This window comes from Setaria viridis, chromosome 8 (genome assembly GCF_005286985.2).
Source record: "Setaria viridis chromosome 8, Setaria_viridis_v4.0, whole genome shotgun sequence".
Taxonomy (NCBI): Eukaryota; Viridiplantae; Streptophyta; class Magnoliopsida; order Poales; family Poaceae; genus Setaria; species Setaria viridis.
Genome location: NC_048270.2, coordinates 31,709,475 through 31,728,761, shown reverse-complemented (window position 1 = coordinate 31,728,761; position 19,287 = coordinate 31,709,475). Strand labels below are relative to the sequence as shown.

The window sequence follows — 19,287 nt, the reverse complement described above, 5'->3', positions numbered from 1 at the left end:
TGCATGATTCTGCTGGTCCTGATTCAGTCTGACCTGTCCATAGTGACCCTGATTCGCTGGAATGATGCCGCATTCTGATATCGTTATCGTTTCAGTCGCATGTCTGTCAGATTTGGAAAGAAAAAAAGCATTCATTTTCGCCTTTTGGTGATCGTCTCAGGAAAGAACCGTCTTTTTTTTTGGCTTTCCATAAAAGCAGAACTTTTGATGTAAAAAGAAATGCACAAGGTCTTGCAGATGGGATCGAGTAGCATCATAATATTTGCACTACCACTACATTCAACCAATCTTACATCTGGCCTCAGTTTCCAAAGGGCATTTTGGGTTGGTACTCTACCAGCTACTCACAGAACCGATTCTCTTCCTTTGCAACTCTACATGACTACATCTATCCACGTTCCTGATTATACACACGTATTTTCATATACACTCCAATGCGTTGTTTCATGTCCGATGTACAACGCCAGATGACGCAATCAGGCTGATATCTACAGACATTTCACATATTTTGCTGATCAGACGCACCGAATGGATGCTGCTTACACTTGGAAGACCTGTGTTAGAGATTCATTGGCAGGTTAGATATTTTCATCGCCTCTGCATTATGGTGTCTCCTGGAAGTAAGGATGATTTAGCGCTTCATCGACGCTTAGACGGTCCTCCTGCAAAATATAAGTGTTGATGGAACATGAGCACATCAAGGAAAAGGAAATTAAATAATAGCATAAGATTGAGCTATCCTCGTATGTAGCTACGTTCTCCTCTTTCTAATCGCAAGACTGCTTAAAACAATTGCATGGAATAGGGTTCAAGAAACTTACAGGATGCCACACCAGTAGCTGGCGTGCAAGTCGCAGTGCCCATAAATTAGGAAAGCTGGAAAACATTAGCAACATTAGGAGTAATTAGATCAGAAAATGATGGTCTAAATATTCTGGGAAGTGGGGACAACAAAAATGTGGGCAAGAGAAAAAAAAAAGGCCCCACCCCATTTTAAGAGGATCTCTGATCTTCACTTGATGTGCAAATGACTCTTCAGAGCATTTCCATGAAGCTAACCCAAATTGACCCTTAAATAGAGTAAAAGAAAGCCATCATGAGTTAGGGCATAACCTGCTGGGAGCTTCAGCTATAGTAACTAATAGCAACAGAAATAAAAATGCAGTAATTTACGTTCCATGGGCTACCATACAGTATAAGGATGTATCAGCTGCATTGCACATTTCTTATACGCCTTTTCTTTTTTGTCCTATGAACTACAGTGCGTAAATGAAACAAGAGTACTAGAGAAGTGCTCTGGTACTCCTTTCTTAAACCACTAGCATGAATCCTAAAGTACACGCCATTAATATTAAGGCACACTATTAGTGATATTGATCTTCAGTACAGGCCCGACCTTTCTAGCCCTGCCAGCCGTGCCCAGTCCAGCCCATCCAGAGCCTGGATCTAATCGATGTTATAGCCCTTTTTCGCATTCGGCCGGTGGTTCGATTCTTCCCTCGAGAGGAACAGCAATGATTGCATGGACAGGGCCACACATCACTTGTGATTTGTGGCTGCACCACTGCCACCCCTGTTGGTGGCACGTTGCTACCATGCCCGTACCTCCCACCGCTTCCCCTTACCACGTCGACGGCTAATTGCAGTGAAAGATCAGTTTAGAATCCTTTTTATTTCAGGTGCTTAACTAAAAGTGTGTTCATAAATTGAGTTCGGAATATTCAGACCACCTACAGATCATAGTGCTACTACCTAGAATATTTCTGTATATGGATCATATTATTTGACGTGTGAAACTTGTATTGCTTAATGTTTGATTGCAATCGGCACAGTACACCATTTAGCTTGCCTTTATGAAATACTAGATGATTCCTCATCTTCCACCAGTTGCGACAAACAGCAGCACAAGGAAAATTCACATGAGAGTTCGCCATGCAACAAGGGCAGCAGCGGTGCACCATGCCCTGCAGCTGCGGCTTGCCATGCCTGTGATGCCCACCCCCCACACCTTTGCGCAGTTGTGCCGCCACCATGGAGTTTGGGGTGAGATGCAGACTTCGCAAGGTCAGCCGCAGGACCCAATGAGGCAAAATGAGTACAAATTTGTGGGCATGGCCTGTGGTCACACGCAGATGCATGGAGCAGGTCGAAAGGCCGATGTCACCTGAATCTCTCAGCACTTGAAAGGAGTTTCAGTTCAGATGGTCTTGTCTGAGCTAGGGCTGGAATGGCAAGGCCCAGGCAGGTACTATAAATTAAAATATTTAACAAAATCACTTAATAATTAACTATGTTTGCTTAGGATTCTTGCGGTCTTTATAAACAGGAGTATCGGAGCACTTCTCATGAAACAAAACAATTATTTGCTCAGTTATCTCCCATCTTTATAAAGAAATGTAGATGTTGCACAGGATCATATCAGTTCAATCGCAAGTTGATTAGCAGATCAGTACTGACCTGTTCTGAGCTTCCACTGCCATGTTGTGTTGAAATCCCTGGGATCAAAATACACAACTCCATGTATGACCTCAACCTAATATCAGAATAGAAACGGAATGTTATGCCAATTATTTTAACTCAAGAAGAATATTATACATGTCTCTACCACTACATATGATATGGACTGATTATTGATACTAGAATAGCAGGATAGATCGGCTACTCGCCCTCCCTAGGAGGCTCTGAGATGCACTCTTGATCTATTTTCTGCTTAAACTCAATTGATACATCTCCCCTCTATTTATAGAGGGAATTACTTGACCCCTAAGCAAATATCCTAACAAACCCATCTAACTTATCTCTATCCTAACCAACAAACTAATCCAAACCGTGGCACTGTTCACGCGCTACAGTAGTGGGCCCAGGCCTAGGGCCGGTCCCACTACCGTAACAACATACACTGATGGTTAGTGAGGGCCTAAAAACCAGATAATGTCACATTATGTCAATGTGGTATATCAACAGAGTGAAACATCAATTGCTAGGTTGCCTATATATAACAAGAATACAACAATTTAAAGGTTTTCAGTTAGTCCATTAAGTGGGTCATTTCTGGTAATGGCATGCCATCAATTCTTTTTTTTCTACAAATGAAGGCAGTGGCCTTTATATGGCTTTTGTCGGTACCAATCTTTTGGGATAACTCAAGAACCATGCAGGAAAAATGCAGTTCATATTAACCTATTAAATCTGAATTATCTATGATGTCCTTAGGCTTTCCAAGAGAAGCAGAACTGCAGACTGTATAGCATTGCTAATCCAGATTTCATACAGAGAGATCAAAACATTGTCTCACTTGTATGCAAGCTCCTTTGTTTGTTCACTCCACCCTTCGAGACGCTGATCCATTAAAACACGTGTACGGTCGCTTATCTGAAAAATGTGGGGAGAACCCATTATCAATTCTAGCATGACAACTCCAACACTCCAGATATCATACCTGTAAATAGTTAGATAAAACTTCAGTAAATTGCAGCGCAGCTGTATGCCAGACACTGGCACATACCAGCATTCATAAAGTAAAGGAAGTGGATAAAAGAGACATACTTCAGTCTTGCACTTTTTGATCCTTGAAACCAGTTTGAATTAAGCAGTGCCTCTGGAGGAGTGTACTCAAAAGTCTGTTCAGATCTGGAGTTGAATCAGGATTGGATTAGAATGGATCAAAACAAGTTGAAGTAGTACCATGCAACCCAAGTCTAGTGTCGTTTTCAAGAACAAGCACATGGGAAATGTTGTGAGGAAAGGTTTCTTCTATACCGCATGTTGTTAGACAATAAAATAACAGCAAATATTATTACACGCACTTGGCCTTGGTTTAGTCTTCGGCCATGCAGAGCAATAAACCCTAATTAACAAAAAAAATCCTAAGTTCCAGGATCAAACATGTCCATCAGGGAAGAAAACCAATCGAGTTGGTAAAGGAAGGACCTACTTTACAATGGACCACTGGCAAGGGCGCGATAGATGAATAGGGCAATGAAAAGACTTCGAAAAATCCAAATAATGAACCCTTGAACTTATTAAGAAATTCAGAAAGAGGCCCTAAATTACTCCTGATACTAAATCACATAATTCTATAATTCAAATCAAGATCCTAATTTTATGCTACAATCAAATCCTGAAGGGAAGGAGAGAAAAATGATCACACACCGAGTAGGCCCTGAACCATAAAGATGCTTCAATGTGTAGTCATCAATGGCACTGCCGAAGTCAATCAGACGCCTGTGTACAAAAAGTTATTAGTAACAGAAGAATGCAGCATCCTTCTTACAATTTTAAGACAGGCAAAGGTGACCATTGAAGTTTGGGAAACATCTCAAGTCAGAATCTCAATTCACCAAAAGAAAGGAACTGTGTGAAGATATGTGCCATCTAATTGCTCTAATCTCTATTTGGTCTAATCATTTTGCTACTATGAAGATTAAGATAAATGATAAATAAAATACTACTCATAATTGAATAATTGAGATACTGAGATCCAAGAAAAATGGAAGCCAAAAATCAATTAATTTTTTTTTGAATTGCAGTTCATCTTACATTTCAGATATTCAGGTCATGAAGTTATAATTTTCTCAAATACTTTACTGTAGTATTTAAAATAGCTCAACAGTGCAGTGATGTGAATTCATGGGGTACAGCCCATGGACTAGGATAATGGTGATGCTGTTCTTTGTCAAAGTCTGGCTTGGTTATTTCATGCTTTCTTAAGAATAGGTCCCTTTCTATAAGGGCGGCTTGTGGATGGGTGCTGCAGTAAGAACCAACAACAGTCACTTGACACTTGAGAATATAATCTCTGCTTTCCTAACAAATCATATCTCTAAATTTCTAACCAAACCAGTAACCTTCTAAACTAATTGGTAAGACACTGATTCACCGGCCATATCGTAGGAAACTAACAATTTATTCAGGCAATAGATATCCTTATTTTTAGAAGGTAAGACTGTTATAATCCTACTGCTACAGTATTCACTACTGTTCGGAGTCCATAAGAGGCAGAGCTACACTGAAATAAGCATGGGGTCAGTTATTATATGAATTTCCAATTTGCTGTTAATCGTGGACACTTGATATAGGTGCTTCACAACATTTTGTGGGGTCAACTGGCTTCGCAGCTGCAAAAGTGCCTCAGCCACTAAAATCAGCTAACCAATATTTCAGCAGCTAACAACCTGTTGTAAAAAGAGAACATTTTAGTATAGAAACATCATGAATCTTACATGTTCAGCTTATTTTTCTTTGCTTCAGATGGAACCTCTCTTAGACACTTTCCGGTCTCCACATCCTCAAAGCAAATGATCATGTTCTCTTTCATGGCGCAAAAAGAAGCAATCTTAACATGACTAGTTAACAGAAATTGTCATAGAGAAGAAAGAAGGATTAAAGAAATACAGAAAACAAGGAAAGAATAGGCGCAGTGCCATCTGTACCAGGTTTGATATCCCTGTGAGTGATATTGCGATCATGGCAAGCTTTCAGTCCCATCAGCTACAAAAGAAAAACTGAACATAAGATAATATGCAAAATCAACAATAAGTAAGCTGTTTCATCAAATTAAAAAAATTAGTAAGCAACTTGCAGAACTATTGTTATTCTCTTTATGTTTTTGATGATAGCTTAAATCTAGAGCTAAAAAGACAAAATCCAAGTGAGAAGTGACTAAAACCCATGCATAGCATTTAGTTCACAGGAGAACCAGAGTCAGTGTAAACATACCAGCTGCCATAAGAGGTTTTGCATTTGATTTTGCCCAGCTTTTGTTGTCCTTAACCAATACCACCACTTCGATGGGTGTAGAACTTGAATAAGTCTGACCTTCTCATTATTGTTGCCAGTGACTAACTTTGTTTCTTCAGCCGTATATATCAATTTTGATAGTGAGCGGCCTTCATTATGGTACACAAGCCATATTTCCCTTGATTCTGATTCGAAAGATTCTATAAACCTAGCCACATGCTTGAGTGGTTCTTCGGTAACAGACATGTTCCTTTCTAGTAGGATATCAGTATCGGATTGCATGTCCATTGAAAAGATAGTCGATGATGACTCTGTCCTCGACATACCTTCAAGAGTTCTGGAAGCATTTGAAAATAATTCCCCAAAGTATTTCTCCCGCAATCCACTCAAGTAAGCAGCATTTCCCCTCTCCACCTGCAGTTTTGAATTAAGTCTAAGATAGGACAATAAGACTCTTCTAGCATCAATATACTTGTTTTAGGGAAATCTAAATTTATTTACATGTTTGCTTTGTGAATAGCAGAATTGCTCAAAATATAAGAGTTTCAGATAAACATAGCAGAATAGCAAATAACCTGGACTATAATAAATCCTAGACATGGTAGAATCCACATAAAACTTTAAGTTTGAACAGCAACAACTCTATGATTTCTTGGGCACTTTGCCAGCTTCAGCTGGAAATAGCCAAAAAAAGCTGAAATTCTAGTGTCTGGACTGAACCACACCATTGAGTACCCTTTTGGGATGGAACAGATGTAGTTTTCCTTCTTGCGTGGTTTTCAGTCAGTTTTCTTTACTAGTCTTGGGACAACTCTTTCCCAAGTGGAGAAATGAATCCCCCTTCACCACAACCCGTGTTCATGACCAAGGTTGGAAAAGGTGCTAGGCGCTCTCTAGGCGGTGACCCACCGCCTAGAGCCTAGGTGCGCCTAGGCAGGATTAGGCATTTTTCTAGGCGTTGCCATACAAGTACATATACTTTGCCATATACTCTAAGAAAAGGAGAAACAGGAAACTGGTGGGCCTTGAGTTGAAAAGAAAGACCCATAAAAGCAGCCCAACTATCTCAACGACCCACTTATCCCCACCTCCCACCTTATCTGTCCGACCCCGACAGCTCCCCTCCCCTCGTTCGACCTAAGGATGGCAATGGGTAAATCCCCATCAGGTATAGCCATCCCAGACCCATCCCCGCTATACAAATTTGAGACCGTCAGAATCCCCATACCCGCTATGGGTGGGGACCCATACCCGGCCGGGTAAATCATACCCGGTGGGTCACCCATACCCGCCAATAGTTTATTCACGACGTCGACGAGCTCGGGATCCAGCGGCTTCAGGCAGTCACCGTCCTCCAAGACCTCCATGATGTCCCTTGACGTCGGAGTGAACGAGCTGGTTAGTGCGAGGGAGAAGGACTGAAGGAGGCAAGGAGCGCCTGGCGCCTGCAAAGCATATGAAGGGGAGAAGGAGAATGGAGAAGCAAGAATCACCGTCCGTTGATGCTTCCTTACTCCGTTGGCGGCATGGCGTCGGATGTGGCGGCTTCCTGGCGCTTGGATTTGGATGGAGTGCGACAACGAGTCAGCGATGCAAAAGCAAAATGAGGTCACGAGGGGGGCGCAGCCGCATAGGCGGCCAGGCGCTGTTCGCTTTTTTTTTTTTGCGGCAGCGTGGCGAGTAGGAGTAGCGACTAGCGAAGCGAGCGCCGTGCGCTTTTTTTTCGATGGCCGGCAGGGGACCAGTGGTGCGCTGGTGGCTGGGTGGGATAGGGTTGGGAGGGGTGGGGAATGGGGATAAGATTATATACCTAGGGTTACCTTATGGGCTGGTGGGCTTCTCTACTTTTTGGCCGGGTATTTTTCACCCATGGATTAACGGGTATGGGGACTGCTGGAACATACCCATACCCGCGTACCCGATGGGTGAAGGGTTTGGTCCGTTTACGTACCCGTGGGTATTGTGTTTAGTCCATATTCAGACCCTAATGGAGTAAATACCCGTCGGGTATCGGGTCGCGGGTCCCCATTGCCATCTTTAGTTCGACCCCACCACTCGCCCCTGCATCACCCCTGCCTCCTCTGCCCCCACCATCCGGGCCTCCGCCGCCGCCGCGGGTCTCCGTCCCCTGCCTCCTCCTCCTCCTCCTCCGCGCACCCGCGGCCGCCCCTGCTTCCTCCACCGCCACTGCCTGTCCCTGCTTCAGTCGCTGCCCGTCCCTGGCCTCTGCCGCCACCACAGGCCGCCTAGGGAACCACCTACCCCCTAGGCGCCGCGGTACCCTGCCGCCCAGCGCATAAGCCTTGTGGAATTCTGCCTTGTGGAACACTGTTCATGACATAATGGTGAAAAATAGAGTTTATATTTCACGATCACGAGCATATCTGTAAGGTCGCAGGAGACAGTAATTTTAAAGTTTTCCAGTCAAGGGCTGAGGTAGTAAGCAAGGGCAGCTTTCCCTAGATGTTGCCAGCAAATGCTCCTCCCCTACTGCATGCACGAGGACCTCGTGCACGCAGAGGTTCTGGGCTACTAGATGTGGGGGAACTTTTCAAGTTTCCTACTGTTTAATCCTAATGAAGATGTGGGGCACATGCAGGGAACAATACATGACATACAGACAGGTAGTTTGTCGATGCATGAAATATTTAATTTACCATTATGCGCTTCAGTATGAATAAATCACCATCTACTGTTTCTGAGACATGATCTTCATCAGATGACATTGTGTTTGAATTTGTGCAATTATACGAGTCTGATTTAGGTATAGTTGTAAAATGTTGAGGTTCTTTATGCGCATCTCTATCTTCAGAGCAATTCCAGTGAAATGCCAACCAGACTTCACCATACGAACCACGATCGAATCTTCTCTTAAGCTTGTACCTGAATATGGTTTAAAAAAAAAGGAAATCTCATTTTTATGTATAAAAGACTTGAACTATTACTATGAAACTGCAAATTATTCCAAGCAATGTAGTTGAATAATGTAATGCCCACTCACTAATTCATACAGAGATCATAACGCACATTCCAGGGAAAGTGATTGCAGAGGACCAAATCGGTATCCCACAGCTCATATCTACTATATCCTATCCTTACAACTCATCAGACCAATAAAACTTTCAAGAAGTAGCCCTTGCAATAGCTCTTCCATTTAGGATGTGCTTATTTTACACTTCACTGAAGGATAGTCATTTCATAAATGTTACAATGAGATAACAGAAATTGTTTCTGCTTTGTAATTTACCCCCAAACATGCTGCTTCATTTGGAGAAGCAGCTAATGTTTTGCTTTTGCTTTTGCTATTGCATAGCATCTGACAAGAAATTATTCCTACACTTAGCATGCAACTGCACAAATGTCAAGATGGCTCAAGTTGGTAAGCATATAAATAGTCTGGTACTCACTGAACATAAATTTAAGTGATAAGTCCAATGAACAACAAAGAACCTAAACTTCAATAACACAAATAGGTGATATCCAGGTATAACTTCAATAGGCGATATCCAGAATTCCAGATAGTATCAATTATGAAGAAAAGAAAAGCTATCCATTCAAAATATTGCAACTACCCAGGACCTTTCCCTCAAAATATGTATCCGAAATGTTCCTTGAGAAATGGAATGGTACCTGAAATCTATCTTGTTGCCAAAGGAGTGTGAACCATTTGATTTGCTTCCATTATGAGGGAGGGAGTCAAGTAAACCAAAAAAATTTGCAACAGCTTCAGGACCATTGCACCGCCCCATTTCACCATCTTGATGACCAAGGTATAAGCAAAATTGTCTGTCCTTGTATTTTTCAAGATAACCTGTATACAAATGTAGAAGGGAGCAACCAAAGTCAAGAACAAGATAGACACTATCAAACACGTCAAGCATCACATCAGAACTCCACAGCCCTCTCAAGCACCCAATTCAGTCATTTAGCTGTTTCTAAAAGGTGCCCAGATAGGTGCTGGATGTCACCCTAATATAGGTAAAACACTCAGTCTTAAAAGATGATTATTCAAACATTTAAGATTGGAAGATAAGCCATTCAAACAAGAAGGTTTCACGTTCCAACAAGCTAACCCCAACAAGAAAAAGGAACAAATTTAAGGATTTATTTCTGAAAAGATCTACCATGAGCATCTAAAAGAGACAACTAACCATCAGAATATAATGCCGCATCAGGTGGTATGTGATTGAATTCATGGACTTCTTCACGCTGGTATGCTTCCGGTACCCTAAAAATATAGTCCATATCTTCATCCAGACTCTCAGATAAGTAGAAACAACCAAGTCTCTTAAGTTTTGCTTCAACCTAATTTCAGAAGAAGCAATGAAACTCATCACAAAAAGCGAAAACTAAGAAGCTATATGCTAAATGAAACAGATAATAACCAATAAGGTAGATTCACAAAGCATAAAATTGTACAACAGATTTGTTTCAATTGGCAAATCTTACTCCCAATACAGAAAAGTATCTACATTCCTCACTTACCAAGAACCTCTGGAACTTTGTTGATGAACGCCTGAAATACTCCATGTCAATAACAGCTGAACTAGTGATGTCATCTGCTAGCCATATGAAAATACATGTAAGTAAAAACAAGTACAAGGAGTTCATTGGAAAACTTGAACTCAACTGAGGTGTACTATGTATAGTGGCATAGTCGAATGGGTAAGTCAAGGAGCAAGGACTAACAGATTTATGGAAAGAACAAAGCAGCAGGGCAACAACAGAAGAGGATAACAACATAGAATTCAAATAAAAGGCGTCAACGATTGCTCCCCTGTGAAGATTTGACATTCCTGTTTAGGTTTTAGGCTATATTGTTAACAATGTGGAAAATGAGCCAACTGACTACTAAGTAAACTTTGATATGCAGAAAATGAACAATATTAGCAAAATTGCTAGGGTCCTTCGGGACTAGTCAAAACCAAATTACATAGAAGTGCAATTACATACAGAAATGGAGTGGTTACAATAAAATTAGCCAGTGCAGTAAAAGATAAGTGAGACTACCAGGCTTCAGTTGGTATGGAATATTCTGTACTGGTAAAATAGACGTCTTGAGCTTTTCTTCAAACTGGGACCAATCTTCTAACGTAGTACCAGCACTACTAGGTGATCCCAATGGAACCACCACAGCAGCCACATTGTCTGTCGTGCCTTTCTGCAAAGCAACACGAACTACATAATCTGCCAAATTATGTTGTGTGATAGCTGATGATCCAAAATCCTGGTTAACGTGAAATTTTGCATGTAGCATCAGGTCACAAACATCTTGCATAGTCATTTTCTCAAAGATCCCATCAGATGAGGCAATAAGAAAAGTGTCATTATCTGACAGAAACTGCCACCCTGTCAATTCAGGTGTCGATATTACCCCATACCTACAAGAACAATTAGAAGGATCAATTTAGCCTGTCCAAAAAACTCTACTGAATCGAGAAATAGCATCTTATATTATCATTTGAAGAAATTCCACCTTAGCAGGGGGCTCTGCCTCACGGGCAACTTATATCTATTTTTTGATTAATACTACAACATATAACAGTTAACCTGCAGATGCTCCATACTAAATATATTCCCTTTTGGCTGTATTGGGATTTAAAACTTCTGCTCTTATAAAGAGGCTCAATCTCCATTCTATCCCCCATCCACCTCTTCCTATCAAACCTGAGCTAACAGTTGGGTCATCCATACATCTCTTGGCATGATCCCTTTGATTTCAAGCTGCAGTCCCTTGATGCTTTCCTTTCCCCTTCCCAACAAAATGAGATCACCATACACACCATGTTGCCTCTTAAACAAGCATAGATAACATAAAGATGGGAAAGCAGAACAGGATAGGAAGAAGATAGTGATCTTCTTGACTGAGGGGCCAGTAGTAATTGGCATCCTCGAGTCAGCTTTTTATGTGTTTTTTTAAATAGTTTTCCTTGTATTGTTGGTAATTGGAGTTGAACAACTTGCCTGTACTAGGGAACAATGGGTCATCCTTCTATACGATGACTCCTCACGATGCCACCCATGTTCATCCCCATTACAGGTTGTACTGATGCGCATGGGTTATGGGAAACTGGCATATACTGATACACAATTTCTGCCCCACTGACCATTAGAAACTGAAGCATATGGGCTGGCTTTTGTGTCACATTAACTGGTTTTAGTGTGATCTGTCATTTGTACAGTTTAAGTCTCGTATACAGCTAGTCAGTTCAGAGGTCTCCTTTTAGTGGGACAAGTCATGGTAAACCTGGTGTGAGTTGTAAATTGGGATAGTTGTTGATGTTTAACACTTTGTGTCTTTGCTTTCCTCTAAGGCCTGATGGTTTTGTATGAACTGCGAGCTACAAAGTATGGCTAATTTATTATTTATTTTTAGAAAACAATGTGAACATGTGAAAAGAACTGGGGAAACGGGCAAGTGAGGCAGAGATGGAGAGAAGCACAATAGATTGCATGTTAACCTTTTGAAAGGAAGGTCACCAATAGCTCTTGAGAGCGCTAGCTCACCATTAACACGGTATACACCAGACCACTCAATAACATAACCACCAGCAGCCTCCACACGGCTTCTCTCATCTTCTCTATCAGGATGATGGTCCTTGGTCAGCTCCCTTGCATGATACAATGGTCCATCATAATTTGCCAAAGCAAATTCTTCATGATCAATTGAGTTTCTCTTTCTTCTCCGTTTCCCTGATACAATGCAAGCCTTCATATTAGCATTTGTCCAAAGTGCTAGAACAAAGGCTGATAAGGAAAACGACATATGTAAAGCAAAAGGCATTATTTTTTTTAGCATACTACTTTTCAGGACCTACAATTCATGCATAGCTAGCATTGGTTCTGTGTGATTTGTGACTGTGACCTAGAAATTATTATCCAGAGACCAAGCAGAAACTATTCCACCACAAGAACAAAACTAGGTATCAAAAGAGGGCAGCTAAGCAATGTCACCAAGGCCTGTTTCACCACAAATATGTGAAAGTCCAGCTGGTAAAGTAAAACAAAATAACGTGACCTTAAGGCCTTATGGTAGAAGTAGAATATGATGCCGTGTTGGAGAGAATCTTGCACAGGAGCAAGGTCACACGGACCAAAAAAAGAATGCAGACAACATCGCACTTTCCAAAAATAGCACAGCAATACCCAAGAAATTATCAATAATATGATTTTTCTATGATAGTTTCCAACTGTTGACTACGCACCTTTTTCCTGTGTTGCTACTAGAGTAAAGTGCAATAGTGAACAAGGATGTTAAATCTTAAATAGAGGCAAATCTGGATCACCCAATCGCGATGATAATATATTATGTGATTCATAACGGAAATTGAGGCCACCAAAACATGGATCTAAGGATGTCAAACCACAGAAAGAATGGGTTGATATTTTCAATGCAGCTAAGGGCTAACTATACCCTGTAAACATATATATTATTCAATAAATATGACATCAGGAGATGGCAGACATAACTATTTCGACGGTGTAGATCATGTCCTTCTGAGCACAGAAAAGCTTTTGAATCTCCTACATTGGCAGCTATAATTTGTCCATCAGCTATCAAGACCACAGTCGCTGTTGAACCAGACTCAAAATGTTTCTGTGAAGCTTCCTGCATCGTACACACAGAAGAATCCTTTTCAGATGTATGAAGCTGTGTTACAAAATTGAATTATGTAGCTGAAACATTAGACCTTCCTTGGAGAATGTTAAATCAATATCATGAACTGCCCTCGTCAATGATTCCTTCAGTATTTCCATGTGAAATGATCGGTCTAAAATAGCTGGCGATATCCAGCAAGACCTGAAAATTTTCGTCAGTGAGCAAGTTTGGTTACCATGAAGCTTGAATCATTTGAACTTATGCTATATATGAACAAAAAATGGCGTCTGCAAAGAAAGGCATACCCCTCTCTGTGGTTGGATTGGTCATCCTTGTACAGATTGAATATGTTGTTAAGAATAGCAACTTCCTTATATGTCAGTTTCCCGGTAGATTTTCTGAACATCATGGAGTATATACCGTCGAGAAGAAAATAAACATGGAGCAAGAAGTACTCCAGGAAAAGCTTAGAAGCCATCTCACTAGCCTCAGCTCCATTATGACCATCAAATATGGCAACCACTCCCACATCAACCTCTTTGATCCTCATCTGCTCTGTATCATGTCAGAAAGTTAGCTACAGGCAAATTACAAACAAACAGGGTGCATGCATGTTAAAGAGTAAACATTGACCCCGAATACCTAAAAATGCTTTTGAAAAACAGCATCGAATTAAAACATTAATTGAGCACACAACAGCCACCACAGTGCTACAATTGGACACCCAGCTATGGTGTATATTTGTACCATAGATCTCCAGGCATTTGACGTGTTACTATCTGGCAATCAGCATCCCAATAAGTGCCTCAGTGCTTTTCCCATTACCAATCTCTCCCACCAAGATGTCACGAAACATCACACAAGCACAAGCACACTGAACTAAAGAGTAAACTAGAACTCTAGAAGATCATTCAATTCGGTCCCTATCTCTAGCTTGCTGCTCATGGCGAATAACTGTGGTGTGTGGTGCTGCAATGCTAGGTTCCAGCAACAATCCAGAAATCTCCAGTTCGGTTTATAGAGCCCATCCGAGTCACCAGCTGATCTGAGCACTAGAAACTGGAACCTGCCAGTCCGTGCTGCGGAGTAGCAGGAGCTAGTAGTACCTAGGAAGGGGATGCGGATGCCGAGGGCGCAGACGGCGCGGTCCTCCTGGGACAGCCGGCGGCCGCGGTCGGCCGCCACGTGGCAGCCCATCGGGGAGCTCCCCCTTCCCCCGCCATCCCGCTCGCCGCCGGCGCCACCGGCGCCGCCGGCGCCGGGCGGGGGCAGCGTCCAGCGCGGGCAGTGCGCGGACTGGAACACCGCCGGCGCGCCGCCCTCCCGGTACACGGCCAGGCACGTCGCCGACTCGGCCGCGCAGGGCGGGGGCGGCGCGAGGAGCGCGTGGAGGAGGAGGAAGGGAAGGAGGGGGAGGATGCCGCGGTGGCCGGGGACGGGCAGGGGCATCGGCGAGTCGCCGCCGGCGGAGGAGGCTGGAGGAGGCGGAGAAATGGTGGGCCTGGGCCGGAATGGCGCTTGGCTTGTTTCTTTCTCGGTGGGCCCAAGTGCCGGGTACACACCCCGGATCACCCACACGCCACTCTAGTGCATCAAGTTACTCGCCCCATTCCAAATTATTTATTATTTTAACTTTTCTAGATTTATAGATATTATTATGCACATAAATATAGATTATATCTAGATACATAGTAAAAATTATGCTTCTAGAAATGCTGAAATGACTTACAATTTGGAACGAAGCGAGTATCTATATTTTGGTTTGGCGAGAGTTTGAAGCAAAATCTAATGAAGCAAACTACACACTTTCAACACCTTTGGATTTTCTCCCGCTTCTTGTAAGGATGTATGAGCACACGACAACGTATTAATCTTTTTTTCACGGATGGGTGCCCACGAAAACGTTGGACACAAAAACAACCGCTTCCACATTCTTAACGAAACACTTGCATATACAAGTTTTTGAGAGAGAAAAAAAAATCTTCCATATCCGCATCAGGAAGGTTTTATCCCGTGGGCGGAAGCTTAGTTGTGGCATGGCATAGAAAGTTTCTTTTAGCAAGCACTTAATTTGACGATGATTATGAGTTATGAACTCTTGCTCTCGTAGCTTGGCCCCATCTGAATCCCTCTCTTCAAGCTCTTGTACATTCTCATTCACTTCTTTATCCAATTCTTTTTCGCACTGAATTCCTATCCAAATTTCGCTCGTCCCATATACCGAGTGATTCAGCGAATCCATGGCGTTTTTTATTCCCCTCCCGTGCACCTCACAGTCACTCACAAGGAAGCTCAATCCTCTCGTCGATATCGTCGTCATCCTTGATACTTCGGCACGAGAACAGGATAGGCACCCGGCCTAGCTCGATGCACGAGTCATTAGGATGGATCACACCCGCTTTGCGTATGCTCTCAGCGTCAGCTCTCTGTCAGCAAAAACAAAGAGGATATGATGCAAGGGCTTGGTCGATAGGGTCAGTCGCTGCTGCTGCCGCCGCCCGCGCTTTGGTTTGCATGTGCTCCCTTTGCGCGCGTTTTCTTCTTATTTCGTGCAATCGTACTGTGCAGGTGTGGAGCCAAAGAAATTACTGAGAAAGGATGCTCTTGGTAAAGTATTTCCTAGTAACATGTGAGCATGTTTGGGAGGGAAAAAAAAATAGGAGCAAAAAATAAGGTCCCACCGAGATTTGAACTCGGGTTACTGGATTCAGAGTCCAATGTCCTAACCGCTAGACCATGGGACCGTTGATGTTCTGCATGGTTATCAAAGATAATTATTCAACTATCCAAGAATACGTGGACGGGGACTGAAACCTTCCGAGTAACTGGTTCCACGAAGATAGTCACAAAATCTGACGATAAAAATAACGTAAAAACTATTTGGAGAGGCCTCTCTAAATAAGCTTAACAGGAGAGCCCTCCTTTTTTTTTTTGGAAGTCCACCGTTCCGCTATCCCCTAAGCCTGCCAAAAATAGCAAGTAACTGGTTCGGACGTGCACCACACAACGGCAGCCGGCAGTAGATGAGCCCTGCCAGCAACCTCCCCTCCTCTGGAGTACACCGATTGACTTGTTGTTCTAGAAACCCCGAAAGCCCGTCCGTTGTTTTTTGTTTAAACAAGTTACTATCCATTAATAATTACTGTTTGGTATTGATTACTACTAGGTGCTCTGTACTTAGGCCGTGATGATCGATGATGCTATAGATGCTAGCTTACCGATGTTCAGATCCAAGCTGCAGTAAAACCATGTATAGGCGTACGTGCAGCACGTAGCTTGTGCACACGTACGGATAAACTTGTTGCTACTCGATTTACAGCCACCATTTGGTTTTGCCGGACCATGTGAGCTCAGCTTTGCGAGATAATCTTACGGGCTAACCGCTCGATTACTGCACATAGAATATGAAATCATCAGGCCTCCTCAGATCACTCCTGAAAAGTAACTCTGTACTTCATGAAGGTCAATAAAAGTAACATTTTAGTTTGTGAATGTTAGAACAAGTAACTTTGTGGCCTGTGTCCATGTTAAGAAAAAGTAACTTTATGGTCCGTGCAGTGGTTGTATTAAGAATAGTACCTTTTTACTCTGTGCAAATTAATAAAAGGTAATATTTTAGTCCGTGAGTGTTCAAAAAGTAACTTTGTGATTAGTGTTCATATATATTAAGAAAAGTAAATCTGTACTACGTGGAAGTTAATTAAGGAAAAGTAACATTGTAGTACTTGAATGTTAGAAAACGTAATCTTATGGCCATGAAATGTAACCTATGAACAGGGAAAAAATAATTTTACTGTTCATCACAGTAAGTAACTTATCAAATAATACACATGGCTGAAAGTAACATCTTACTAATTTATATGATAGGGGAATTAACCACACACCACTTTGATCAAAACATACCCGAGTGAGATCTTGTTTGAAGTTTTCTTTAAAACAAACATATTGGTGCATGCACTCATATTTCGATTTGGATATTCTGTTGTTAAACTATGGATTTTTTTTAGCTTTGGATAGATTCGCATGTGCTGATATCATCATCTATGTCGTTTTCTCCTCTCACGTATCTTTTTTCTTTCTGTATTGCGTGGTACGCACAGCTGCATGTGAAGAAAAGTGTAGGGGGCTCTCGGGTTAGCCCTCTCGCTGTAGACGCCTCCTAAAAATAACGGGTCCTTATCATTCCACTGTCAGCGCTCATTCCAGATTACTGTTATCTACAGTGTTCCATTATTATTGGGGGTTTGACGCCTGGTGACAAATTTACAATTCCAAATGCACGAGTATATATGCGTTAATTGTTCGTTAATTACCTGATTAATTGTCGCAGTATTTCATTGGAGATCTCATGTCTGGTTACAATCCCAAAGGCACAACTGCACAAGCGGGAGCTTTGCATCAACTGTTCGTTATCGAGACGGGGCGAGGTGTGCCCGGGTGCGTGTGCTTGTGAAGACGAGGGAGCACCGTGCCCGCCGCCGCCACAGGACGAGGCAAAGTTTCCGGCCGGCCGGCGGCGACCCAGACGGCCAGACCCACCCACCCACACAGGGCCGGTCCGGTCACCTGCAGCCTTCGCTCCATTGCACCTGCACGCACGCAGCCCATATATGCAGGTCCGCGCCACGTGCAGAATCTGGCCGTCGTTTCTGCCCCGTGCGGAATTGTGGCGAGTGGCGACGCGTCACTGCGTCAGGCTCAGGTTCGGGCAGGAGACAACACAGGACGTGATACTTAAAATATGTAATCGATTTACTGAATGTTAATCGTAAAGCGCCTGTAGCTCAGTGGATAGAGCGTCTGTTTCCTAAGCAGAAGGCCGTAGGTTCGACCCCTACCTGGCGCGTTTTTATTTTGGCACCCTTCTTTTTTTAAATCCATTTAAACCTAAAAATAAACTGTTTGGCTATTCAAAGCCGTAGGTCAAGGACGACACGGTACGTGTCCGGTTATTGTGCAAATTTCGCTGATTCGCTGCTCGCCCTGCAGCTCCCTCAGTTGCACGGACGCAAAAAGTAGTCCATAACCATTATAAATCCAAGTTCAAACTTGATCCAATTTTAGATCCACGTAAAAGATAAATTAATGCCCTTCAAATTTGTCTTTACATATCTTTAGAAGAAGCTACGACGCTTTCCCCCCATCCCACATTTTGTTTCTTGCCGTTCCACATTTTGTTTCTTATATTTGTCAATCTTCACTAGATACCATATAGTTAGTAGTTAGTCTCAGAGTGTCAATCTTCACTTAATAAATATTAAAAACATATTTACTTTATTTTTTTTCTCATACCTAATATTGATAAGTTTTTTTAACTAATACGAATCGTATATAACAAGCAAGCTATCCATCACATTCTAGCTCAAAAACATATATAAATAAAAATCCTCTCCATTCTTCCTCATTCTAAAAAAACTCATTTTTCTCCCCCTCTGAAGCATAAAACAAAGCATAATAATAATAATAAATGAAGGGAGGATGAAGTAGATAACCTTCACAACACTTTGTATGAGTGAAATCCCCACAGAAATGAGAAAAAAAATTCGGGCAGCACCACCCCTAGGGTTGCTTCAACAACATGGAGAGGAGGCCGAATGTCTCTGGTGGAGTGGAGTAGCTCGAGCTGGAGGAGGAAGAAGAGATCTCTGTCTTACGATTTTATAGGTGAGGAGATTATGTCCCGGTTGGTAGTTTAGTCCCGGTTGGAAACTTCAACCGGGACAAAAGTTTCAACCGGGAGCTTCCAACCGGGACAAAAAAGGATCGGCGTCGGTGCGAAAATTCTAGCCATTACAATCAGGACTAAAAGGAGGGCTTTCGGTGGACAATGTAATGTTACTCAAGCGAAAGGCATGGAAAGCCTGGCTATGTAATGGTTGACAAATACTTATGGAACTAAAAACAGGAGTATGATTCTACCCATCTTAGCAATTAGTCTATATCAGAAA

General features: G+C 42.4%; 1 protein-coding gene and 2 non-coding genes across 7 annotated transcripts; 1 reads left to right on the top strand and 2 right to left on the bottom strand.

Moving 5' to 3' along the window:
- Positions 1-248: 248 nt before the first annotated feature.
- On the bottom strand, positions 249-14,870 carry LOC117833590 (probable inactive protein kinase At3g63330). Of its 5 annotated transcripts, XM_034713146.2 has the most exons (21): positions 14,446-14,870; positions 13,645-13,894; positions 13,431-13,540; positions 13,210-13,344; positions 12,201-12,432; positions 10,750-11,120; positions 10,225-10,301; positions 9,891-10,044; positions 9,370-9,550; positions 8,397-8,622; positions 6,066-6,153; positions 5,719-5,993; positions 5,433-5,490; positions 5,223-5,310; positions 4,153-4,224; positions 3,547-3,630; positions 3,296-3,439; positions 2,458-2,533; positions 988-1,070; positions 822-876; positions 249-662 (listed from the first exon to the last, which is right to left on the bottom strand). In XM_034713146.2, exons 1-21 carry the CDS (start codon positions 14,786-14,788, stop codon positions 603-605), a joined length of 3,162 nt encoding a protein of 1,053 aa, XP_034569037.1. In that variant the 5' UTR covers positions 14,789-14,870; the 3' UTR covers positions 249-602. The 5 variants fall into 5 exon arrangements, 4 of the variants coding, with proteins under 4 accessions (XP_034569037.1, XP_034569035.1, XP_034569036.1 ...); XM_034713144.2 differs by having other exon boundaries at positions 5,719-6,153; positions 14,446-14,868; XM_034713145.2 differs by having other exon boundaries at positions 5,719-6,153; positions 10,225-10,298; positions 14,446-14,867.
- A 1,141-nt stretch (positions 14,871-16,011) lies between these two features.
- TRNAQ-CUG (transfer RNA glutamine (anticodon CUG)) lies at positions 16,012-16,083 on the bottom strand. Its single transcript has one exon. It is a non-coding gene; the product is annotated as a tRNA-Gln (tRNA).
- A 2,029-nt stretch (positions 16,084-18,112) lies between these two features.
- TRNAR-CCU (transfer RNA arginine (anticodon CCU)) lies at positions 18,113-18,185 on the top strand. Its single transcript has one exon. It is a non-coding gene; the product is annotated as a tRNA-Arg (tRNA).
- The last annotated feature ends 1,102 nt before the right edge of the window (positions 18,186-19,287 follow it).

What these genes read in the sequence shown, in the direction of transcription:
- LOC117833590 (XM_034713144.2), bottom strand. Translation starts at nt 14,788, where the DNA reads ATGCCCCTGCCCGTCCCCGGCCACCGCGGCATCCTCCCCCTCCTTCCC. An exon ending in TGCGGCATTATATTCTGATG is followed by an intron (nt 9,551 to 9,890) that starts GTTAGTTGTCTC and finishes ATTTGTATACAG; the next exon opens with GTTATCTTGAAAAATACAAG. An exon ending in AAGAAAAATAAGCTGAACAT is followed by an intron (nt 4,225 to 5,222) that starts GTAAGATTCATG and finishes TTTTGTACACAG; the next exon opens with GCGTCTGATTGACTTCGGCA.